The sequence below is a fragment of the Lampetra fluviatilis genome, chromosome 5 (assembly GCF_964198595.1).
Source record: "Lampetra fluviatilis chromosome 5, kcLamFluv1.1, whole genome shotgun sequence".
NCBI classification, from domain to species: domain Eukaryota; kingdom Metazoa; phylum Chordata; class Hyperoartia; order Petromyzontiformes; family Petromyzontidae; genus Lampetra; species Lampetra fluviatilis.
The window spans coordinates 10,735,510-10,762,244 of record NC_136279.1 but is presented as its reverse complement, the minus strand read 5'-3'; the positions used below and the strand labels follow the sequence as shown (position 1 = coordinate 10,762,244).

Here is a 26,735-nt window from a genome sequence, read left to right as displayed (position 1 = left end):
TGTTTTCCAAACGGCAGAGAACACCTTTGTGTAGAGAGAGTGTTGTGAGAATGACGAAGAGCCGAAGGAGACTTTAACAGGGAACCTGAATGGTCATTGAAAAATTATACTATTATTGTTCTTCATTGTGCGTGCAATTTACTTTCGATATGAGTCGTAAATCCGCTTGTACCACGTGCATGCGGCAGGGTGCGGCAGTGGTAACAATTGTGCCTCATAGCAAGAAGGACCTGGGTTCGATTCCCGACTTGGGCACCTTTAGTGTGGAGTTGATATGTTCTCCCCCTGTTTGCATGGGTTTCCTCCGGTTTCCTCCCATAGATAAAAATCTAACCTAGAATTGGTATTGGCCAAAACATCCCAATGCTGAACGAGCACCTTCAAATTGCTCAATTGAGATTACACGCAGCAGCAGCAGCAGCAACATCCCTCCACCCGCAACCACTGCAACAAAATAAAAAAAACTTGGCAGGACCCTCCTAAAAAAACCCAGCCTAGAGACTCATTTCGGCTTCCCTTGGCAAACAAGAGTCGTGGAAGCATTCAGGAATGACTGTGGGCGGGACCTGCCGATGTTGCCCCTGGCAGCTGAGAGAGGAGGAGGATGAGGTGGTGGGGGCGGAGGCGTGTGCTTGCTTAGGCATTGTGCAACGGCACTTTTGCAAGGGCGACCACACAGGTGGAACAGGTCAGACGACGTGAGCAACACACCCAGCTTATAAGAGAGAGAGAGAGGGGAGGGGGACGCTTGGCTCAGGATCAGTAGAGGGCTCTCTTCCTTGCCACAGCCACACGGTAAAGTCGGTGGTCCCATCCACCTGCGTCTGAGCGGCTTCTTGTATCGCCAAAGTGCCCTACCACACACGGAGACCCTCTCGCTCCTCTCGCTCGCTCGCTCGCAGCTCAATAATCACCTGAAGCAGTTGCGATTCGCAGGGCTCGTGAGGAAGAAGAAGAAGAAGTCGGCCATGGATGCACCTCCACCTGTCCACACCACTGGCCCCTCACCTGGGGATATCTATGGCCAGGCCTCCATCTCGCCCAACCTCCCGCTCGGTGCGGATCTCTGTCGGAGGCTGTCGGGGATTCTCATCATGCCAGAGCTGGTGGGTAAAGGAGTTGAGGGATCGTGTTTGCGTGTGCACGGGGGGGGGGGGGTGGATGGGGGTGTGCTGCGTGAACGATTCACCTGTATGGGTGTTGTGGCTTCTTCCTGCCCATTTGTGGGGATCATGGTTCGTGTGTTCGCTGCTTTTTGGTTATTGCAATCTGTACGTAACGAGAAGGCTTCACCCGCCTCCCTCGCTCGCTCGCATCACGACGGATGTGATGGTTTTAATGTATTGCACACGGATGTAACGTATGCAATTTAAGAACAAACACTCCCCTTGAACACTTGGTTTTGAAAACGAGGTTCATTAAGAATGTCAAATATGCGCATAACTTATTAAGGGAGTCGTACGATTTATGCCATTGAAAATATCGCACTGGCAATGAACACTGCTGGGGCAATACCTCGTCAGGAAATTGTCATTCACACCGCGACAGCCGTTACCTTGTCGCATTGGGTGACCGCGAACAATGTCAATGTTTTTTTTGTGTGTGTGTTCTTTACACGGCACGTTTAATGTTAATATAAAACATGACCAAACTCAAAAAAATAACCCCTGGTCTTTTTTTAATTCAGTTTTTTTCTAAAACCAAAGCATAAAAGTTGCAGCATCCCCAACCAACCCCCCATCTCGTTTACTGTCGTTGAGCAAGGAGTAACCACAAACCACACCCAAGCCTCGTCGTTTAACCCTTTTGCCAGCAATGGAACATGAAAACTGACTTGTTGCTGAAGGTGAAACGGCACACAGTTGGCAGAGGCTTACTTTGGAAATTATGCAAGAAGAAGGGCAATGGGTGAAAACGGTGTAAAGATGACTGATGCTCTGTGAGGCTAAGGTGTGGCTTTTTTGTTCACCTTTTGCTTTCATTTAAAGGGGGGTACCTTTTCCCATTTAACCATGACTATAGATACATGTGGAGCACCGCAATTTCTCGCAAGAAAAGCGCCAAGTTAACTCGAGTGAGCTCCACAGAGCCTCTCTAACGGTTATTTGGCCTACTCTTTCATGCCCACGCTTAGCCTACATATTGCAACTATTTACAAAGCATGTGGACAATGCATATATTATCAGAGTGTGTTTTTTTGTTTGCATTCTGACCACAAGCATTGTGGTTAATGCAGACGTGATTCCTTGTAAAAGGTTTCAGTTTGCTGTTTTAACATCTTAACACCTGTTTTGTTGCCAGAAAAAAGGAGAAAACCCTATTGTCATGCGCTTTTTTGTTGACAATTTGAGGGACCTCCTGTTTTGGATAAACCTTAAATACTGCACACCATAAACAAGGCTATGCATATGGAAATGCATCGCTGATTGCTGGAGAAAACTATTTTCTCTAGGATTGTCATAAAAGCTGGCCTTGTACTAAGGATTTCAGATTGGCGAACAAAGCACAGACACCTTTGAGTATTCTTGTTGTGCTTGGTAACGCTCATGGCTACATTTAAATCCCTGCCTATTGCTGTATAGGTGGACACCATTGGCATAGGGCGATGTCTGCATGGGCATCATGGGTGAAATTGACTGCTGTCTGTAATGTTGAATGGTGATCACTTGTCAGCTAGGCAATGACACAGCATAGGTATATTTTGCAACTTGAAATTATACTGTATATCATTACATCAGTGGTAACTTCATGATCTAAGCCTACGTGAACCATATGCTTAGTGTGTTGGAAAGGCACATACCTGCCCGGGTGTTCCTGTGATTAGATGGTGCTTAACTTGCAATCGTCTGATTTGCGGGTTAAATTTCTGGTTGGGTGTGGACTTAGATCATTATCTATGGCCATTAAACAATTGCCAGATAATTCAGTGGTGGTTGTCACTGTCTTATGAAGAAACACCGGCACTTGTCACGATTATGTGGAATTTCCTCCGCTGGCTCAAACGCCATCAAAGGTGATGGTATCAGTATCGTCCGATTGCACGTCAGAACACGGGCACACTTAGGTAAAAAAAAGGTTTAAATTTCGATTTAAAGCTTTCGTGACTGCAGGGATTCGTCTTCTTGGTTCTTTCGGTAAAGTCTACGTGATTTTACCGAAAGAACCAAGAAAAAAAAAGTTTGTCTACTCGGAAATACTTAACATTTATTTTATTAGCCATGACTGATGGAGAGCTTAGTTCAGTTGCAGAAAAAGAGCACTGGTGATCATTTGTTTAATGTCCTTACAAAGTTCATTTCACAACTCGCAGTAGAATCGTTTTTTGGTGCATTTTTAGAGAGGAAGAACACTCTGGAACTCTTTGTTTAGACAAACGGATAAAAACAACTGAGCTATAGAGGGGGACAAAACACCTTTTAGGGTGGCGTGCATTTATCTGGAGTGCAAGGTTCACTTTTAGGAATCCCACTCTAACCCCTACTGTACACTATAGACTTTGCCAACAAGCTGTCTATCAGTAGACTTTGTAAGGCAAATCACCTCGACCATTAACATTATATAATGGTTCCCAACTTGAACACCTGTCTGAGGGTTTGTATGTTCTCCCCTTGTTCGGCATGAGTTGTCTCCAGGTTTGCAATGTTTTTGACCAAAAAAACCCGACGATGTAGCTGATATTTTATTGGCCAAACGTCCTAATGCTGAACAATTACCAACACATAACTCAAGTGGGATTACACGTGACAACATCGCCCCCTTACTGCAAATAAATGTCAGAACCCGACTTAAAATTATATCTTGAGACTCGGTGGGGATTTCCTCGAGAGAACCACACAATGCTCATCAGTGATTTTTCATGACCCTTGTGAGATACCCCAATGGACAGCCACTGACTTCCTGCACTCATCGTATTGACCCCAGAGACGATGGCCTTAGCCGACCTATATCTGTAATATGAACTCTCAAATGAGATGACCATTGTAGAGGGTTGTCCCGCCTGTTCTGGTGTTCCCAGAATCATTATCTTTTATTTAAGGCCGCTTTGCTGATGAATCTGTAAGTCTTACCAGGGCGATAGCAATCTCAGTTATTGTCAATTGCATAAGAATACACCACTCAGGATAATGCATTTACACGACATGTAATTATCCCCATTTCTGGTATTGTGAGATATTATTCTGCCCATGATATGTCCAGATTTTTGGTACCCCAAAGGTAGCAACACTTGCGCCCTACCACATTGCCACTGGGCTTGACTATAGAAAGATAAATGCCTCTTGCATAAAATACAGGCAATTGAACTGAGCAACTAGGCATGCATTTTAAATAAAAATAAAGCAATTATTTTAAAGCAGAAAGACATCCATCCACGAGGTATGACAACAAAATAATAATACGTAACATATCATATAATTTCCTGCCAAACTTTGACCCCATATCGGGAGGAAAGGGTCGTTACCTGTAAGATGGGCAGTTAACCAGCATCGAATTTGGCATGCCGGAGTGCTGATGAGATACCGATGTCAAACCCGGTCCAGCGTTTGGTGCTGCTGAAACAATGCTGCTGAAATGATGCACTCCCGGAAGGCCATGTGGCTGATGGTTTGTGTAATAAATACGAGAGTTTGATATGTGAATTAGGAATGAGGCTTGTGAGAACAAGCCTCAGGATGCTTTTAAAATAGAATGAAATTCTCTAAACAGGTGCTAGGGAGTGCCGCTGGTCACCCTCCTAATTGTTTTAACATTTCTCAATTGCAGTAAAGAGCAGGTTGAATGTCAAACCCCGGCGAAATACACGAACACAAATATATAAATATATTCTCCTTCAATGCCAGTATAAGACGCAATTGTTCAATGAGCACAATCGACTTGAGTTATTTCGCCAATAGATTTCCTGCAAAGATGAAAGGAAAGCTTCCCTTTTAAAGAAAAAGCCTGTTTTGATTTGTATTGCATGCTGAAGTACAGTGTGATGTACCTGTCTGACTGGATGAACATTACATTTTCTGTTGTCAATCTGGGCTGCGTTCCCATCGGTTGTCAATTATATTTACTCTACAGTTTCTTTCCACCCTGATCCTTAAGCATACATCTGTCTGGCGGTTACAACTACTGTACATCTGTTCAGAAATGTACTGTGCAGGTACAAATCTAGAGTGCAATGATATTAGATTGTAATATAAATGATAATTAATGGATTTACGATTTGAGCTCTCAGCATGGAAATTCCGAGTTTGCCCTCTGCCATAATCAGTTGCATATCTCATCATCATCATCGTCGGCCTTGAGCTTTCTCATGCTGGATGAAGGCAACCCCAAGCCATCGGCTTTTTTGATGACCTTGTGATGCAGCAACAAGCCATCTCCAGTAGCTCCTGTACGAGAGTTAATCTCACCGCTCCTCCGTCAGTCGTGAACATCCTCTCGGCCGCATATCCTCATTTAGCTGCCTGTGCATTGTTAGTTTCAACTAACAGCCATCATCCCTTCTCGCATGTATCCTACTACTATTACTACGACTAATACTATTTGTTATTTTACCAGGTAAGGCCCACCGAGCTTCATAACCATTTTTCAGAATCGCCCTGGCCACACATGATAGCTTAACGAAGTGTCTTATGTGGCAATTTATAGCAGCCAAAAACTCTCAAAATGTAGAAGGAAACACCAGTGGACCCGGATAAAATTCCACGCGACCAATGGGAGTACACGCAAACTCCAAATATCCAGGCGTCAGGGTCAGGATCGAACCCCCACCGCCTTCTGTATACTAGGCGAGGTAGTTAACATCTTGCCATCGTGGTGCCACTTGGAGGCAATAAAACAGCAATGCAATGATTTCCTCATCGCTGATGGAAGGACCCCCCCACTGGAGCGAGCTCCAGAGAGCCCTTCTTCACAGCGAATTTTGGCCTCCACTTCCAAGCTGGCCAAATGCTTTTGAAAGAGGTACGAGTACCCACACTTTACCCCACCACCAGACATGACCTACCAAGCAACTGTGGTGTGCCCATTTTATAGTGCAGGGTGGAAAGAGTTGCAGCGATTTAAGAAATCTCCCACAGTCCAGTGCTGCCCATTTTCATAAACTTTCAATACGATGTATAATTTGTATATGTTGTCTTAACCATGTTCTCTTTGTCTTTGTGTAATTCAAAGCATGCACCTCCTCCATGCTTCTTTGCATACTTTTCATGCGTTGGTTCTATTTTCTGACTCATGTTTGTGATGCATATCTGGAGGTACAAATTCCGTGGTTTATTTTAAGATGTATTGGATTTGAATTGCCATTCTCAATGGTTTTGTTTTCATTTTTTCTGCCTCTCCATTTTCATAACAACACTGAGTGGGAACATATGGTCCAACAACCCTCATGGCTGACACGGTGTTGTGGCAAGGCCTGCATGGGTAGAACACAGACTGTAAATAATAGTATTTTTTTAAATAGCAATTGTGCTAACCGCATCAGTTAATGAGATGAAGAAGTCCATTCGGAACTGTCACACCCCAAGCTCTTGATTGGAGAATAAGAATTTGCATTTACAGGTGAGGGTACACATGTCTCGGTTACGCACAGAGCCTTTCACCACATCTCACCCAAGGTGACCAACAGTGGCAGCTGTCCCTGTGGTAGACGGCATGCACAGCACCGGCCTACAAATGGGCATCGGTCTGCCAGGAGGGGGCGATTTTGCTTTGGGGTTTCTTTGTCTGCCCCCCCCCCCCCCCCCAATCAACTAAGTTGGCAAGTTATCTGTAACAGTTGGTCCATGGCTTTTTCTTTTTTGAGTAACGTCACAGGATCTTTAACGTCCACCGTGATGGCTAATACTCCTGAATTATCAACCAGAGCGACAGCCGAACTCAATCTGCAAACATCGGCAACGAGAAAAATGGGCTGCTTGCCAAATAGGTTCCTTTTAAGTGTGCCCTTACCTGCAATAGGGATTCTACGCGTTCCCACGTAACCTGCTTATATGTTGGTCGTATGGTAGTCAAACCTAATTGTTTCATTCTCAGAGCTGTAACTTTTTTTTACATTTTAGTGCAAAACTCACGTACAGTCATTGTCACCACACGGATCGCAGGAATGCGAGGGGTGGCAACAACTTGGAGACCTTTATCCAGCAGTGCAAAGAGCAAGTCTAATGGTCACGGTGTGGTTGACTGGGTTAAGACCATCAACCTGTCACGTGTGATAACCCGGGTTATTCACGGGTGGCTGAAACCACAGATGCAAATGCAGGAGCCTCGGTAGCACCGGCCCGAAGACACCTCATCCAGTCACATTTTTTAAATGGCGTCAGCTTAATTTTTCACTAAAATGGAATAGAACGACGCACGTCTAAGTACAATAAATATAAAAAAAATGATGAATGTGCAGGACTTGAGGCGGTTGTGATGCTACTAACTAGGCATTCATTGTGTTTTCTCGCCCTAGATATTCGGAGCTCTGGTGTGGATCATGATTGCGGCCACCAACGTGGTGTATGCCACGCAGCTGGCCCACGGATGGATCCTGTTCGTGTCGGTGACCCTGTGTTTTATTTCACTCGCCCAGTTCATCATATACCTTCTGTCCATCCCCCAGCAGACCTATGCCTGGGTGGCACTGGTGAGTAATGGATTTGGTTCACTTCGTCGTGATTGAGGATCAATGTGTTACATTCCATGCAATTGATTTTGCCTGCAGTTTTGGTGACAATGGCTCTTTTATTTACATTGTATCATCGTTTAGTATTGTTCATACTGCACCCCCCCCCCCATGCAGTACATCAGAACATTGGGGTGTTTGAGATACATTAGAGACCAAATACAACGTTCAAAAACAATATCGTATTGGTGATCTACACATTAATGAGAATAAACAAAATTGAGAGCTAAACCATGCTTGACAATATAGGAATATCATTTATGACATTTAATGTCTTACTGTTTCAAAGTGTAAGTGATTTTACAACGTACCAAGCACCTTCCATCATTAGAATTAATAATGTAAATTAATAATTGCCTTTAGCAGTAAAATAAACATGGCTATAACTCCGATTAATAGCTACGCACTTGAATGCACCGTATAATGGTGGTGAATCTATTGACGCACTGCAACTTCAGGTGGGCGACCTCGAATTTGATTTCCGTCCACAGCTCAGATCGGTGATGAGAGTGATGTCTGAACTGGCCCTGGGTGTCACCTTGACCGATCCGCTCTGGCCAGTGTGATGAGGCCCTCCCCAAGCCATAGGAGTCGTGGGGGAGTTTGTAAACCAACCTTCGCCACACTGGTCTGAGTTTTCCGCAGTGCCCACTGACACCTCGGCCTGCAATGACCCTGCAACATCTTGTTAAGGCTGATTGCCCATCCGAGCACTATTCAGGCTCAATCCTGCTTGTTCTTATTCTTCTGTTGAGGAATGACTGTTTCCTTTACTAGAATTCCCTTGCAGTGCTCTTTCCACTACTCCCTGTCCGTCGTTGCGCCTTTCAATTGAGACGGCTTCCATCCGGTCCAAGGTTTGATGTCCGGCCAGATCGTCATCTCCCTCTTTCCCAAACACCTTTGAGTCTTCCCTCCATCACCATCCATTGCAGCCAGTCACCGTTCATTCTGGTAACGTGGCTGAAATATTGCAGTTTTCTATATTTGATCTTATCTTGATTCTTTGTCTGATAATGTATCTTTATAAATCCTTTATATTAAGTTTGCTTGCTTGCTTACGACCGTGCAAACCTTTCGGTCGTTTTTTAACCCACTTCCTGTGATCCAATCGAGCTGACATTTTCCACACAGACTCGTTGTGCGTGACAATTAATGTTCGTGAACATTTTTTTCCAAAATTTGACACTTTTTAGGACAAAAATATTATATTTAATTACCAATTGATTCTAAATTTGAAGCTTTCGTCACTGCAAGGATTCATATTCTTAGGTTTTTTCGGTAAAGTCACGTAGGTAAAAACATTTAATGTTTTAACTACGTGACTTTACCGAAAAAACCTAAGAATACCAATTGCTTAATGGTGCAATGCAATCATCTGACCCATAGGTGGCAGCCATCTCAAGCCAGAGGACGAGAGGACTCTAGCCGCCACGCATATAAAGGATTTATAGTGAAAAACTTTGTTTCTACGGGTTATACTTGTTCAGGACTTAATTGTATTGCTGCAGGCTCTTTATAGTTAATTTAAGATATTCTGCTGAAGGCTTCCATTTGGAAGGCGGCCTGTTTTTAGCGCCCAGAGATCTGTTGAAACAAAGCACATTCTGGGTGATTTAGTGATGCCGTTTATGAATTGTATACAGAAATGCATGCATACAAGGGGGCACCTGCCAATCGCGTCCGTCTGTATTTAAAATGGCGAAATTGTTTTTAATACGGGTTCGACTGTCACCCTTTTCACATCGACCCTGCACCTCCGATGAGCATGGTTGGCTAAGTACGGTGCGAACGGAGTTCAACATACATACACACGCAACCTTGAAGAAGAAATGTACAGCTCAATAGGTTATTTTTTATTCGGAAAATCTACTTCTGATTCTGAAACTTCTCTATACCCATCCGCAAATGTCAGACTGCATGGCTATGAAAATGTATGCGTTTATATACAAAATTATTATGCTTTATACATTTGAATATGTATGGCAATCTAACTTTTGTGACAAAGAGCCTAAATATTTATTTAACACTATGGGCTTTTAGATTTTAAAAAGGCCAAATGTTTTCATTTAAATATCTTTGTGCCATTGTGGTTATGTATTTTAACATTGAAATCACGCTATAAAAATCCCTGATTACAGAAACAACTGAGCAATAGGTAAAAGTGAAAAGGTTGCGATAAGTGAATATCTGAAGAAAATTAGTTACTCCACGCACAAATAAATTACTGGATACTGGACAAGAAGTGCACATTTGAACAAAAACTTTACAGCACAGCACTTTAAAAGCAAGCGAAGGTACACAATATTAAGAATACATTACGAGTATAACTGCAACGCTGCTCATAATAACGTTTTTGTGGGTTGTATCACGTTAGTATGAACGTGTTGTTAACCCACCAAGGTTTGTCACGCAAATAAAACGTTCCAATTTGTTACTACCTCAGCCCACCGGTGTGTTGGAGAGTAAATTCCCAACATTTAGAATTTGAGTAGTATGACGTTTCACTGGCAATTACATCCAGCATCATCGTGCGATTTTTGCCACAATTCTGGCAACACCCGGTGGTGGGCTGAAGTAGTCATGAATTGACACATTGTTTATTTTTTCCCTACTTGCCCACTCCCACTGGAACAAACTTCCCCTCCACATTAAGCAGCAAGCACGCTCCCTGTCTCGTTTCTGCTCATCCCTCAAAACACACCTCTTCTCCCTGGCTGATCACATTTCCCTCTATCCCTAGGTACACCCGTAATTCCCATACCCACCTACCTCCCTCCCCATACCCCATCCCAATTGGCCATATCACTTCCAGCTACCCTCATTGAACCACGCATATAACCCTTGTAAAGTGCCTTGGATAAAGGTGCTTTATAATATACTAGCGGGAAGTACCCGGCATTGCCTGGGCGAAAAATATATTTCAAAAACTTCTTTTAAAAACCTTACATATACATAGATACTAAGGTATTGTGAAAGCCCGATGGGCCGTTTGTCCATTTCTCCACCAACAAAATTATAAGAGGCTTGCAAAGTCCAAACAATTGTAATAAACGACTGGACCACGATGTCTGGCTCAGTGTCCTTTATTATTCGGTTCGTGCTGTACACCCACACGGCTGTCTTTACTCTGTAGCTTCTCCACGGTGCTGACTCCAATGTCGGCCCGATCCACAACAGCAGCTCCGCTGCTGTTTCTCTCACACAGCCCCTCTTGGCTGTACTCGCTGCTGCTCTTCTCCCTCCGCAGCTCTCACAGCTTCTTGCTCTCTCTCTCTCTCTCCGCAGCTCCTCCTGGCAGCCACCCCGCTGCCTCTAACACGCAGCCCTCCTGGCTGTCTCCTCCCCAGCTGCACACCACTCCGCAGCTTCCTCTTATCTTCGGGGTTGGCTCCCGATGGCCGTCGGCGCCCCCCCTCTCCACACTTGCCCGCGTGGCCTCACTCTTTTCCGCTCACACCCCGACTACCTTCCCCTTCCGGTTTACCCGCTTAAAGCCCCGAACCTTACCCCCACGTCACATGACTCCACCCCCCGTGACGTCACCTCCGGAAGGTCGCTTACGCCCGCATTACACCACCCTCCCCCGTAGAAAAATCCCAGCCGACCTCGGCTGACCAATAGCAAATCGTAATGCGGCGAACCGAGCTTCCCCCCCTAAAGGACACTAAGCATATAATGTAACAGCAAGAACAACAACAACGCAATCAACATCAACGATCGTACAAAAGCATGCAATAAATACAACTGTAAGAAAAAAATAACAAGACAGCAACAATCAACGAAACGTAAGCGATTTGGAACGTGTGCGGGTCGCCGGCCCGTCCCGGACGGTCGGCGGCCCACTCGCAGAACGGGAACGCGATGAAAGTCGAGGAACGACAGGGGGTAATCCCCCTGTCGCAGCTGGAAGTCCACCGCCGTCCCGTGTCTCTAAAGAGTTAGTCTTGGGCTTGTCCTGTGACCGTGCCCGCAGCTGGGTCGGAAGGGCTGCAGGGCTCGAAGGTCCCGCAGACCTGGCAGGCGTCCTCCGAGCAGGGCCCCTCGTCCCCCGCAATGTCACGGCCGGCCTGTCTGGAACAGGTACGACAGGCGCTCTAGCGAGATCAATGGACGCAGGCAGGGGAGAGTCAGCAGCAACAGACCCCGGCAAGGCAATATTGGGGGATGACGCATCATGTAAGGGAGCAACATATGGTTTCAAGCGCGACGTATGCACAACCCAGCGACGAGACCCAATCTGGACGCGTGCTGTCTGTGGGTTGGGAACCGCAATGAGGCGTACGGGACCATGCCAGGGTTTGTGCAATTTCGGCGAGGTCCCCGGACGTACCTGTGGACAATGAAGCCAGGCTAGGTCCCCAACCTTCCAAGGGCACTCCCCCTCAGACCGTCGCGCATATCGCTCGTTCCGGGCCTGGGCTTTGGCCGTAGCCACGCGGGCATTCTCCCGCGCCTCCGTGACTCGGCGAACCGTGTCCTGGATGTATTCAGGAAGTGGTTTCCGAGGTCCCTTCACCCCAGTTCCCAATTGCACATCCACCGGCGGCACGTTTTCCCGACCATACATAAGGTAAAACGGCGAATATCCTGTAGCCGCATGAGGCGTCATCCTGTACGCCGAAAGCACCCCGGGGATGTGCAGATCCCAATCTGATTGTTGTTCACTCACGGTATGGCAAAGCATGGCAGACAATGTCCTGTTCAGCCGTTCAACCATACCATCCGTCTGCGGATGGTATGGGGATGTCCGTACTTTCTTAGTCCCAAGGCCCGCGCACACTTCCGCCAATAATTTAGAAGAGAAATTCCTGCCCTGGTCCGTGAGGAGTCTCTCAGGCGCCCCCTTATCCATAATATACCCAAACAAAAAGGCGTCGGTAATGGCCGCGGCCGACTGATCGGGCAACGGCCAGGCCATCGGCCAACGGGAGAGGTACTCAACCCCTACCAGCAAATATTTATTACCCCTCGCCGATGGTGGAAAAGGTCCCAATATGTCCAGTGCCACCAATTCATTGACTCGAGACACCTGAATCGACTGGAGAGGCGGCACGTAAGGATGTTTCGGCGGCTTACGTTGTGCACACGCAGGGCACGCGCGCACGTGCCCTACGACATCTGTCGCCATGCCGTGCCAAAAATAATGACGTTGCAACGTCAACAAGGTCTTCTGCACCCCTAAATGTAAGAGAGTGTCACAATGGAGGGTTCTAATCAACTCGAACCGCAAGGACGTTGGTACCACCAGGCGCCAACGTTCCTGGAACCCCTCCCGCCACATAAGCAGACCATCTCGGAGAGCGGTTTGCGGCCCCACAGCCGTACTCGGACTCCCATTGTCCTTAGCAGACCGCTTCCGCAAGGACACCAATGACTCATCCATCATCTGTTCCCGGATCCAGACAGACCGCGGCAGATTCAAAACCCCGTCAGCCGGTCCCGGTTCCATCGGAGTGTCCGACTTCTCGACGGCCAGCGTGAGCGGCTGAGGGGGGTTTGGAATCGGCGAACACCTATGCGTCCCCGACTCACATTTACAAGGGCCGCGCCGCGGTAATCTGGAAAGTGCGTCAGCGTTCGCATGGCGCACACCCTTCCGATGTTGAATTTGGAAGGAAAATTCCTGTAGCGTGTCCAACCAACGTGCCAACTGTCCGGATGGCTGGTCAATTTTAAGGGCATATTGCAAGGCCGCATGATCCGTACGCACAATAAAAGAACGACCGTAGAGGTATGGTCGAAATTGCCGTAGGAAAAAAACAACCGCCAATAGTTCTCTGCGAGTGACACAGTAGCGGGTTTCCGCAGGAGACAAGACTCGGCTACCATACGCCACGACACGCTCTACACCCCCTTTAGACTGTGATAACACCGCCCCAATACCTGTGTCACTCGCGTCCGTATCAAGAATGAATGGGTGATCGAAATCGGGATAATCCAATGTTGGGGCCGTGGCCAATAGATCACGCAGACTCCGAAAGGCCGCCTCCTCCGGCTGCACACCACTCCGCAGCTTCCTCTTATCTTCGGGGTTGGCTCCCGATGGCCGTCGGCGCCCCCCCTCTCCACACTTGCCCGCGTGGCCTCACTCTTTTCCGCTCACACCCCGACTACCTTCCCCTTCCGGTTTACCCGCTTAAAGCCCCGAACCTTACCCCCACGTCACATGACTCCACCCCCCGTGACGTCACCTCCGGAAGGTCGCTTACGCCCGCATTACACAATGATAGAAAGTGTGGGGTAAATAGTTGACCTTAAAGGTTTCCGAAAATTGTCGACCCTCCCCCCTCAAAAAATATTTTTACCCCCACGTAGGTATATATACCTACACACCCTACATACAACAGAGTAAGTAGTATCTATTGACTCTGTAGTTGTATCTACTGACTGTACAGTAGTATCTACTGAGCCAGTAGTTGCTCGTGTTTAATAGTATTTACTGATTGTAGCAGTAACTACTGACTGTAGTAGTATTTACTGGCCCTACAGTAGTATCTACCAACTCTATAGCAGTAACGACTAACTGTATAGTAGTATCTGCTGACTCTATAGTAGTATCTACTGACTATAGTAGCTACCGACCATAGTAGTATGTACTGACTGTATAGTAGTATATACTCTCTGTATCAGCATTGACTGACTGTTGTGGTATATACTGACTGTTTTAGTATCTACTAACTCTATGCAGCAGTATCTACCAACTCGATAGCAGTATCTACTATCACTACAGCAGTGCATACCGACTGAGGTGGTACCTGCTTTCACTACAGCAATGCATACTGTGGTGGTATCTGCTTTCACTACAGCAATGCATACTGTGGTGGTACCTGCTATGATTACAGCAGAGCATACTGACTATGGTACCTGCTATGATTACAGCAGTGGATACTGACTGTGATGGCACCTGCTATGATTAGAGCAGTGCATGCTGTGGTGGTATCTGGTTTCATTACACCTGCTCATGATTATTAATGAGGGGGGCTGTTCGATGTGGAGTGACGTCACTTGCTCATGATTATTAGTGAGGGGGGGGGAGTACTCCGTATAGAGTGATGTCACCCACTCATGATTATTAATGAGGGGTGGGGGGATGTCCATTTGGAGGATGTCACCTGCTCATGAATATTAATGAGGGGGCTGGTCGATGTGGAGTGACGTCACGAGCGTTAAGGACAGATGTTCCTGGGTGACAAAAAATGCACACTGCATTAAACATGGGGGTAAATGCTATACGTCCTGCTCTGTACATTAGAAGCAAGCAAATATATGGGGGAAATTGAGAATGCAGGAAAACTGCTCCTATCTGCAGTAATATGGTGTACCAATATCACGGTTCATTTTAACCCGTGGGGTTATCCGTGATTTTGTTCTTCTTATCTGTGGGGTAAGAATTTGCAGGCAACCCATGGATAGTAGGTTAGGGGAGTGAAACAAAAATTGCAGCTAATAGGAGTTTTTGTAGATCCTATAGCTGCCGTGGTTAATATCGGTTACGGATAATAAGGCTGAGGATAAGCGTTCTCCTCTACTGTATGTGAAAAGGTCGCATTTGTGGACATCTTTTGCAAATTACGATTACACCATGCACTTACTGCATTGGGGGGAGGAGGGGGAGGAGGGGAGGGGCCCATTGACCAGAGCATATAAAAGTCATGTATGCCTCAACGTTTTTTTCTCTTTTATAGGATGCTGCCTACAATTCCATGGCATTTCTGTTGTACTTCAGCGCAGCGGTGCTTCAAGTTTATTTAACGGCAAGCATAGGGCAAATCCCTATATCGCTTTCGTCGAATTTCAGAATGTATCAGCTCAACATCGCCGCAACAGTGAGTAATGTATTTACTTGTGTTTTATTACAATGAGAGGTTGAAGTGTAAATGGCGAGAATGTGAAAAACAAATAATTGTTGAATGATGTCACGAGACACATTAACTCGTTTCAATCAAAAACCAATTAAATTCCTACCGTTTTAGTTCGGTGCTCTTCATACACTAAAGTGTTGTTTTCAAGGCACTGCTGGCTACGCACGGTACGAAATAAGTTCAACATGCATACAGAATATAACCCTCTGTGAGTTGCTCATTATATTATTTTTTATTGACTTCACACTGAAGTTGAAACTACATGCACGGTATTGTTTAATATAGTTTTTTTATTTTATTTTAATATTTCCCTTCTACGTAACTTTACCGAAAGAACCAAGAATATACATGCACGGTGTTACGAAATTCTTAATGAAAAATGAAATGATACATTGTTAATGTAAATAACATACATGTTGCATTGCACTGTAAATAGCTCGGTCACATGTAAATTAGCAACTCGTTATGAAGCTTACCTTTTTATAAACATGCCATGTTTGGCCCAATGTTCCATGTTCACTGGGATATAGTATTAAAACTCAAGCACCGTATTAAGAAAACTAATGAGGTGGTATAACACCGGGTTTGACATTTTTTTTTTTTACAGAGGTTCATGATTTAAAAATTTAGATTTAAAGCTTTCGTGACTGCAGGGATTCATCTTCTTGGTTCTTTCGGTAAAGTCACCTAGTCTCACATGGGTTGGACCAGATGACGCCATCTGGTCCAACCCATGTGAGACTAGGCTCTAAGGAAAGACTAGGCTCTAAGGAAAGCTGTCTCGGGTGTGGACCAATCAACTTCAAGGACAGTGCACATTATCAGAGTTATGTCTTTTGTTTGTATTATGACTGCAGGTATTGCGGTCTATGCAAACATGACTCCTTGTAAAAAGGTGTCAGTTTTGTTGCCAGATAGAAGGGTAAAAAAACAATTATCATATTTTTACTGGCAAATGAGGTTCCCATGGTATTATTGTAATTGTTTTTATTTGCACATACGTATTGTTACAACCTGGCATTGTATAGCCAGAGTGCCATTTTATAGTCGTACCAGTTGACCGAAGTGATCTCCATATTTGTCTGCTCCAGGTGTTCATCTTCATCGTGACCGCCCTTTACGGAGCCAGTTCCTTCATCAGCCTCAAACGGTGGAAGAATCGTCAGCCATGAACAGGACCAACATGTGCTCGAGAAGGATTTGTGGACCATCGTCTGCTTCAAAACTGGATGTGCTTTTGTCTTTTTTTTATAAATTTTTTAATTGTTGTATACATAACTACAGTTTTAAATTGTTACAAATTTACTTGTAAAACCTGTAACTTGTTTTTTTTCCCCATTGCCTGTCATTTCTGCCTTTCTATCAAGTTTTATGATTACAATTTTAAGGGGTTTTTATTTCATCAAAATTTTCGCTGTCTTTTGCCATAATAGTAAGCTGGCTTGAATCTGTAATGCACAGAGGCTTGCTGAAATCGGTGGTATGTTTCATATCTACACGTTTATATAGGGAGAAGTAATTGGAGTGGAGTACTGCGTAATTGTTGTGGCATTTTTTGTTGTTCCGCACCAGATAGAGGTTGTCAAGCCAGCATAAAAAACGTATGTGTCCTGGATGCCCTTGATGATCAGTGGGTTAAATAACGCACATTTGTTTTACACCGGTAACTCTTTGGAGACCGACCTTCCTGTGTATTGGACCTTACTCTCCTTGCCATCTCCAATGCACTGCATACTCAAGTCCTTCCGAAATCTTTATTGAGTGGGATATTTTACCCAAAGTTCTCTGGTAAAGTGTTTTTCCAGGGTAGACAGCCCCAATATAGAAGTAACGTGTGATTGATGAACTGGTATATCTTTTTTTACGATAGCCAAGTCCTTTAATAAACCTCGTGGATTAATTTCATTTCGCTGTATTTAATTTGTTTACTCTGAGTTTAGTTTTACCAAATGCTCGAAATGAACATTTTCCCATTCTAAAACGTATTCATTCTACAGCTCATGTCGATTGCAATTTCCACTCTTCAGAAACATCGTAGTACCATATAGGAGTTGGAAGAGTTCTAAACAGTGCCGCTACACACGTTTGGTGTACAACAAAGTGCCCGTATTGCAAACTATTTTGACTACCGGTTTCAACATTATTGCAAGTGACACTTGCATTTGTAAATCAGATTAATCTGCCCTGGATATGAATTTTTTTAAAATTTACAATGCCAGGGTAGTGCAACTTAGTACAGTACTTGAATTGGGAGACTGCTTATCACCAGGTGTTGTAAAGTTGAGCCGAGCTGCTGGGTGGGCCAGGTGGTACAGCAATTGCTTCCTTGAGTCTCTCTCCATGCGGAGCTCTGAGTGTCGCCCCCTCCTGTACTTGGTGGGTTTTCTCCGGGTTCTGAGTTTGTCCCACAAGAAGATTAACACTCATTATAGGAATTGGCCAAAGATGTGCCATGAGACCCTCTCTGAAAAATTTCGTTTTTTAATTCAGTGAATCCGAATCAAAATCTTTATTTTAGATTGGAGGAATCTGATGAGCTATGAAGCTGTTTAAAAAAAATAGATTTCCAGTAGGGGTGGGTCAAAAAGTTACAACAAGAAACAATACAACAACCGATAGGAGTGCAAAGTATAGGAAAGGTAAGCAAGTCCCTATAAAGAAATAAAAGAAAATAAAGCATACGTACAAATTGCTAAAGTAAATCAATTGAAGCGTTCATTCCCAGGGTGTACAATGCTTTGTTTATTTTAGTTGCAAGTGCATGTTTCACTTGCGGGCAAAATCTCCTGTTACATGTTGAATTATTTCTAATTATATGTCAATCTGTTTAACACAGAGGCTTTCGCGACCAATATCCATTATAGAGGTTTTTGGGTTAGATCACGCAAATATCTAAATGTGTCGTTAAAACCCACCACCACCCGACAGAGCCAACTAGTAAGGGTTGTCACGTAAACAGAACATACCCATTCGTCACTAGCACAGCACACCGGTGTGTTGGAGAGCCAAGCCACAGCATTTTGTAAATATTTATCAATCTGTTAATGGGTTGGCGGCCGCCTAGTGCGATGTGAGGTCACAGCATCGTTCGACTGCTCTTCACCACGCTGGTGAGTGTGTGTGTGTGTTGGTGAAAAGCCTGTTTTATCTCCCTCCCACTGGACATCTGATGAATCGAAAATGCATTTTCTACATGCGATTTTTTTTTACTTCTGTCAGATCGATTTGTGATTTGTTCTTGGAAAATGTGTGCCTGTACCATTGTATACACTTGCATATCAATCGTATTTACACTGGTCATACACTGACACAACAGGAGATGTTTTGTTCAAATGGGATATTTTGTGTCTCTTGTCCCCAAATCTTAGTTTTACACAGGATCTGAGTGAATGAATTTGTGTGTTCGTGGTAACAATTGGTACCATACAATACTGTTAATATTGTATACGCACTGTGTAATGGAATGACACCACAATTCTCTTGAGTCCAATTTATAAAATGATTTCACGTTTTTATCAACATGGGCCTGCAGTCAATGCTCTATTGATGGCAATTGTTGAGTTGCCCTTATTTTAAAATATTTAGATTATTTTTGCCTTGTCTTCATTTAAAATGGTAAACAATGTTATTGTGAGACTTAAACATTAATTTGCTGTTGGGTGCTTGAAGCAATGCTGACGATCAAGCCGTTTGTTCCATATCACAGCTATGCTCTGCTAAAATCGGTGAACTTTAACCAGTATAATGGTTAAAGTCTCTTGAAGAAAGATATCACTTGCCAAGGAATATTAGTTGACATTCAAACACGTCCACAAACGCCGGTCCATAAGTGACGACGCAAAAAGCCCACATTGTTTGGCAATTGCTGATCCTGGACACCCTGGAAAGTGGGATGTTCTATCTCTCCAAATATGTTTTGGGTAAAATAGTTTAGGACATGAAAAACAAAACCATGGTCTCAAGTCTCATTGTGGGATAACATTCCATCACTGTTCTGTACAAAATTGTGGCTACTTTGTCATATAAGCTCTGGCAGTAAAGTCACCATATTGTGTTATATGTCCTTTATTTTTGCAGTACTTCAGAAAAAATAACCACTTTATCAGCCTTTCAATGTTGTGAAATGTTGTATCCATTCGGCAGTGCATTGGTAAAGGGCTGCACGTTAATGTAATTGTTTGGTTTAATAGGTGTGTGCACATGTTGTTGATAGGTGGCGCTACAGCCTTGCGTATTTTACAGTCGAGGCAAATGCATTCACAGGGTGACAAGCAAGTGATCTATGGCCGTGCAGGTTATTCAACAAACCGCAGTGAATCAACAAACAGCATTGAACAACTTTCATAGGTGTACATTTATCTTACTCAAATGAACGGTCAAATTGTGTTTATGTATAACTCATGCTATAAAATGAATATCACCATTTACAAAACCACAAGTGTGGGTTGGGATCACTGTAAAAAGGAAAATTCATGGTGGTTGTGTGCTCTGGTCATTATCTATAGCAACAATAAAAACAGTTGTTGAAACTGTATTCATTTATTGTGCTATTCGCGCCATACATTTACATAACTTGCCATGTCTGGCCTGCTGAGTAAAGGGGCAGTATTGCCAACTTGGTGACTTTTGGTACAAGGACCCGATGCAGCTTTCGGAGTTGCGATTCCAGGCTGACAGCATCCTCTTCCGTGGACCGTTCTCAATAAGAGTTGCAATAATGCACTGCGAGATATCCAAATGGATACTTCACCTTGTTGCAAAAACAACACAGTTGTGTGTGCTATCGGTGGGATGTCATCGTTGTTTTTTTATTGACTTGCTATTTTATGTACGAGTTCACTGAAGCGGTCACTTGGAAACTTTTATACGAGGGAGTACACACGTTTTCTTTGCCAAATGGGGGGGGGGGGTGGGGGACACTTTAGAGCTTACAGTATTCTCCGCCTTATTTTGGTCCCACACATGTGGTTGGCACTTGTGGAAACGCTCGGATACAGTGAATTGCTCGCGTTCGACAGTTTTTTTTTTCAGACGTGGCTAATGTTCTTAAGATGGTTGTGGGTATTTTGAGGACAACTGTGGCAAAGCGCTACAGACTTGGCTAGGACACATCAATACATTTTTAAATCCTTTATATTAAGTTCGCTTGCTTGCTTGCTTGCGTGCTTGCTTGCTTGCTTACGACCGTGCAAATCTTTCGGTCGTTTTTTTAACCCACTTCCCGTGATCCAATCGAGCTGACATTTTCCACACAGACTCGTTGTGCGAGACAATTAATGTTCGTGAAAAAAAATTCCCAAAATGTTACACTGTTTAGGGAAAACAAATTAAATATGTAATTACCAATTGTTTAATACTGTCAGACAATCATCTGACCCATAGGTGGCAGCCATCTCAAGCCAGAGGACGAGAAGACTCTAACCGCCACGCATATAAAGGATTTATAGTGAAAAACTTTGTTTTTACGGGTTTACTTGTTCTTTCATAGTTTTAAAAGGATGCAATTCAAGGATTCAAAAATGTGGAATTTGAACGCGCTCGTGCTGTTAAAATAACAATGAGATCAGGCGGCTCTGAAATCGTGGTTTAATTTTGAGGCAGCTACCTGAGATTAAAATTGATTCTCAAGCGGAGTGGGTTGATGGTCTCGGCCTGGTGACAAATACTTGCACGCATTTCTATAATTAGTTGTGGTTTTGCATTTAATTTGGTTAACTTCCAAGTGAGAATTAAAATGTATTTTTTTATTCATGGGATGAACGTGTATATTGGCAGAGTCGGTGGGAAATTGCTTCTCTCTCTCTACTGTGTAGATTAGGTTACTTGAAGGGACAGCAGAGGTACCTCTGACATCTGCTTCCGTGGGACATTCTCGCATGAAGAGTGGCACTTTCATGCGAGAGATCCGAATGCATATTTAATCTCATGACATCATATCCGGTAGCACGATGTGGAAAAAATATACCCCAAATTATCTGATATTGACATTATAAAAGTATTCTGCTCTTAAAAGTACATTTGCCAGAGCAGCCCATTTGACCCATAAATTACCCAGCTTTAAACCCAACACACGGACAGATTTTAAAAATAAGCCCTTTCCCTTTGAAGAAAGCTTTAGTCAAAGGAAAAGTGTATCTCCATACGTAAATGAGCATTTGGTGGTTTACATCTCTGTTGGTGGTCCCGAACCAGTGATGGGAATTCCAGCGATTAAATTGCACATTCAATCTTTGTTGTCCCATCGAGAGCAATGGCTATTGGATAGGAATGTCCTGTTTCGCCACTTATCAGAAGTAAAGGAAGGACGTCACTGGAAATGGCATGCACTGCAGTGACTTTGTGAAACATATGTTTGAAATGAAATAAGTGTTCCCACCCTTTTTTGTTTGAAATTGAATACAAAGTAAATGCACACAAGCCGTAAGTTTAAATAAAAGCAGACTTCCTGTACCGCTTTCCTTTGCACAGTCGTTCAGGTTTATAAAATGATTCGTTCCAAACTCTGACGTGAGCCACAGTGTGTCCAGCCGAATGTTTTCCCTTTTTACCCAATTATTTTTGGTCAACCAATGCACGTGGAAATAATTTGGAAGTGAACACTTTCTGGAACGTTTAAAGAGTCAACAAAATGCGGAATGTTTCATTTCCTCTTCTGAAATCCTGTTTTTATTTTGTTTTCTAGATTTTTTTAATACGATTTGGCATGAGACTTGATAACAGTAAGATATGTTATGAGAACGTGCTAATTTACACGTCGTTTTCAGGTTTTTTTTTTATACCAAAGTCATATGTTTCATAAAAAACATTCAAAAAGAATGTATGGTACATTAACAGTTATACGTAAGCCACGATAACTTATTTTCATGAAGTTGTTAAAGTATACAACATGCAATGTTCTTTGAGAAATATTAACACGTGCAGTATACGCAACATAAAAATGTTGAATGAAATTTTTATATTTTAATATATTGCTCGCGGCCATATATTTTTAAATTCACGAAGCAATGTTTTGAATGGTTTTATGAGCTCTTTTTGGACATTACCAATATATTTTTGCTTGTTATTTCATATTTCTATTACCATGTTACTTGCAATGTGCCAGAACTTGTCTGGATAGTACCTGCATGGGTGGCCACCATGCACAAACAACAGGTTGCCATCGGTGGCAGCAGGGCCATGCTACATCATGGGTAGCAGAGAGCAGTGCAGAACATGCCATTGTTGTGCTGTACGTCGATGCTACTGGACATCTGCGCTCCCTCTGCATTCACCCAACTCGCACCGACCAGCATGGGAAAGTATGGTCAACTAACCCCCATAATCCACACCGTGTGGGGAGTACCTTAACCGGTAGTCGAGCAACCAAATGGGTGTACACATACACACGTGCAAATCAGAGTTGTGTTCTCAAACCCCCTCCACATTCCACCGTACATTTCTGACAAAAAATCCTCCAGAACCTTGCTTTTGATCATAATAAATGCATCTCATTGTGGCCTCTGACCCTCTATACTTTGAACTTGGGCAATGAAAATCCCCCTGGGTTTTACAGCGGGTTTCTTATTTTGGATTCATTTCAGGTTCTCATACATGGTAAGGAAGCAATTATAAATTCTCCTTTTTTTCCAGTGGCACGCAACTTTACAATTTGTTCACATTTTGTTTGCCATGTGTTCTTAAGAATGTTTATAACATAGACGCTGTACTTAAAACCAAAAACAGACTGCTTAATTGCACACCTAGAAAAACCACTGCCATTTCTAATTCAAGGAATCCAATTAAATACGATTGAGCCTTGCCATAGGAAATCACGTTTCTTTTTAATATTTTGCAAAAGCACGCTGTGACAACATGTAATATCAAATGTTTTTTTGGCCCGATGTTTTTGGCCCCACGTGCTGGTTGCTTCTTTAGGGTCCCACTGGAGAGCTTCATATCTCGCCACATAAAAACGTATATGTTGTCCATCAACGGTTTCCTCATTTAAGGAAATGCTGCAGTATTATATTGACATGCAAAACCAATGGGCGTATTGTTTATAAAACATTTCACTTTGATATGGTGAGTCAAATGAGAGTACACTGCCCATCAGAAACGCGTGTGTTTTAATCCAATAAAGTAGAGTTGGTTTTACTCTACTTGAAAATTGGTCAAATAAATATCTCCATGAGTGCTTGTCCTGTTGTAGTTGTGTGCAGCAGAGGTGTGGACTCGAGTCATGCGACTTGGACTCGAGTCAGACTCGAGTCATGATTTTGATGACTTCAGACTCGACTTGGACTTGCCTCATCTTTGACTCGACTTGACTCGGGACTCGAGAGCAAAGACTTGAGACTTACTTGTGACTTGCACAACAATGACTTTGTCCCACCTCAGAGGTGTGGACTCGAGTCATGCGACTTGGACTCGAGTCATGATTTTGATGACTTCAGACTCGACTTGGACTTGCCTCATCTTTGACTCGACTTGACTCGGGACTCGAGAGCAAAGACTTGAGACTTACTTGTGACTTGCACAACAATGACTTTGTCCCACCTCTGGTGTGCAGTGACATTATCTTCACATCTTTGTAAAACGTGCCTGCCGATACACTATTTGGTTCTAGAATTATATTACGGAAGGCAGAAATGCTGTATTTTAAGAGAATATGGCCCATTTTTGGCATAGATAGCAAAATTTAAAGGCATGAATACAAATGTCCCATCCCAGTTCAATCCATCAGTCCCCTGATATATCTTTGAGTATCTTCTTGGTTCTTTCGGTAAAGTCACGTAGAAGGGAAGTAATAAAATAATAAAAATAAAACATAATAAAACAATTCTCACGACGTTTCGGCCACAACGCAAGCAGCCGTCCTCAGGCGAAGAATGAAGCACCTCCATGCTTGGAGCGTATATTTAAGCTGGGTTAGAGGGGGGGAGGTGGGAAGAAGAGCGCCTAAACAAAATAATTTGCATATCAAGAGGAATTCAGCATATGGAAAATGCGTAGGAGGTGGGCGGGGGGGGTTCCAAATCAATACTATGCCCGTGCATTATGCAGGATTAGCAGCATCAAAGGGGGGGGGGAGGGGGTAGCACTAACAAAGGAAAGGAATGTCAATAGTATGTAGCTGCAGCCACTATACAACCACGTAAAAAACTAAAGTAAAAAACTGCATAACAAACTAAAGTATAAACTACATAGCATCATCAGTATACTTACTATACTCTACAATAAGCTGAGTTACTAACAGTAAGTAATACATAAAACATTCTACGTTGTAAAAGATTACATAATATGCTTCCATCTAAACTTGATTCTCTTACATCACACGCGTCTATACCGTACTATATACTGCCATAGGCCAACCCAACATTAAATTACCTACTGTATTGCTATAAACCACTCTATACCTTATACATTTTAATATAACACTATGTATTATTCTACCCACCCTAATGTGTATCGAAATGGTTTATTACGTCCTTCCAGTGATTGCTAAGCCAGAATCCATCTTCTCGGTTAAAATTGTCTCTGTGTTTGTATATGTGGATCGCCTCATGAACGAATCTCTCATGATAGCCAGATGGCTTGCAGAGAACCTCTGTCTTGGAGAAGTCAATGTCATGTGAGCCCACTGAGTTGTAACAGTGATCTGCCACGGCTGAGGTGTTTGTCCTACCGCGTTTCAGGTCAGCTTTATGTTCACGGATGCGGTCTGAGACATGTCGCTTGGTTTCCCCAATGTAACTGCTACCACAGAGGCAACTTAGTTTGTAGACACCAGGGTACTGTATGTCTGGAACCACATCTTTTACAGACGGTACCAGATCACGGATTTTATGTACTGTGTTGAATCGGACCTGGATCTTGTGTTTAATCAGGATTTTGGAGATCTTTTTTGTGACCCCAGCAATGTAGGGTAAGGTGATGGTCTTGAAAGGCTCCTCAACCGGATCCTTCTTGATGGTTGGAGTGATGGCTTTGCGGATTGTGTAGTCGGAGTAACCATTAGCCTTAAGAGCTTGGCGTACGTGTTTGAGTTCACTGGAAATGTGTTCATGGTCGGAGATGCATTGGGCTCTATGATATAGAGTCTTGATGAGGGAATTCTTCTGGGATGGATGGTGGTGGGAATCCGGTTTTAGATAAGCATCCGTGTGGGTGGCTTTCCTGTAGACAGAGTGGCTCATTGAACCATCAGGTCTCCTTTTGATTAGGACATCCAAAAAGGGTAGCTTGCCATCATTTTCGACTTCCATGGTGAATCTGATGGCTGGGTGTATGGAATTGATGTGGTCGAGAAATTGGTCTAGAGCAGGCCGGCCATGTGGCCAGATGACAAAAGTGTCGTCTACGTACCTCTTCCATAAGGTCGGGCGTAGAGTGGCAGTCTGGATGGCGTCCGTCTCAAATTTCTCCATGAAGATGTTGGCTACAACCGGAGATAGGGGGGAGCCCATTGGGGTGCCCTCAATTTGCTAAAGAGAGATTCGTTCATGAGGCGATCCACATATACAAACACAGATACAATTTTAACCGAGAAGATGGATTCTGGCTTAGCAATTACTGGAAGGACGTAATAAACCATTTCGATACACATTAGGGTGGGTAGAATAATACATAGTGTTATATTAAAATGTATAAGGTATAGAGTGGTTTATAGCAATACAGTAGGTAATTTAATGTTGGGTTGGCCTATGGCAGTATATAGTACGGTATAGACGCGTGTGATGTAAGAGAATCAAGTTTAGATGGAAGCATATTATATAATCTTTTACAACGTAGAATGTTTTATGTATTACTTACTGTTAGTAACTCAGCTTATTGTAGAGTATAGTAAGTATACTGATGATGCTATGTAGTTTATACTTTAGTTTGTTATGCAGTTTTTTACTTTAGTTTTTTACGTGGTTGTATAGTGGCTGCAGCTACATACTATTGACATTCCTTTCCTTTGTTAGTGCTACCCCCTCCCCCCCCCCCCTTTGATGCTGCTAATCCTGCATAATGCACGGGCATAGTATTGATTTGGAACCCCCCCCGCCCACCTCCTACGCATTTTCCATATGCTGAATTCCTCTTGATATGCAAATTATTTTGTTTAGGCGCTCTTCTTCCCACCTCCCCCCCTCTAACCCAGCTTAAATATACGCTCCAAGCTTGGAGGTGCTTCATTCTTCGCCTGAGGACGGCTGCTTGCGTTGTGGCCGAAACGTCGTGAGAATTGT

General features: G+C 43.6%; 1 protein-coding gene across 1 annotated transcript; it reads left to right on the top strand.

The window, feature by feature from the left end:
* Positions 1 to 620: 620 nt before the first annotated feature.
* On the top strand, positions 621 to 20,029 carry LOC144932216 (myelin and lymphocyte protein-like). Its single transcript, XM_078856166.1, has 4 exons — positions 621 to 1,106; positions 7,445 to 7,618; positions 15,346 to 15,486; positions 16,614 to 20,029. The coding sequence occupies exons 1-4, from the start codon at positions 969 to 971 to the stop codon at positions 16,692 to 16,694; spliced, it is 534 nt and encodes a 177-aa protein (XP_078712292.1). The 5' UTR covers positions 621 to 968; the 3' UTR covers positions 16,695 to 20,029.
* Positions 20,030 to 26,735: the final 6,706 nt, after the last annotated feature.

What these genes read in the sequence shown, in the direction of transcription:
- LOC144932216 (XM_078856166.1), top strand. Translation starts at nt 969, where the DNA reads ATGGATGCACCTCCACCTGTCCACACCACTGGCCCCTCACCTGGGGAT. An exon ending in TTCTCATCATGCCAGAGCTG is followed by an intron (nt 1,107 to 7,444) that starts GTGGGTAAAGGA and finishes TTCTCGCCCTAG; the next exon opens with ATATTCGGAGCTCTGGTGTG. An exon ending in CCTATGCCTGGGTGGCACTG is followed by an intron (nt 7,619 to 15,345) that starts GTGAGTAATGGA and finishes TCTCTTTTATAG; the next exon opens with GATGCTGCCTACAATTCCAT.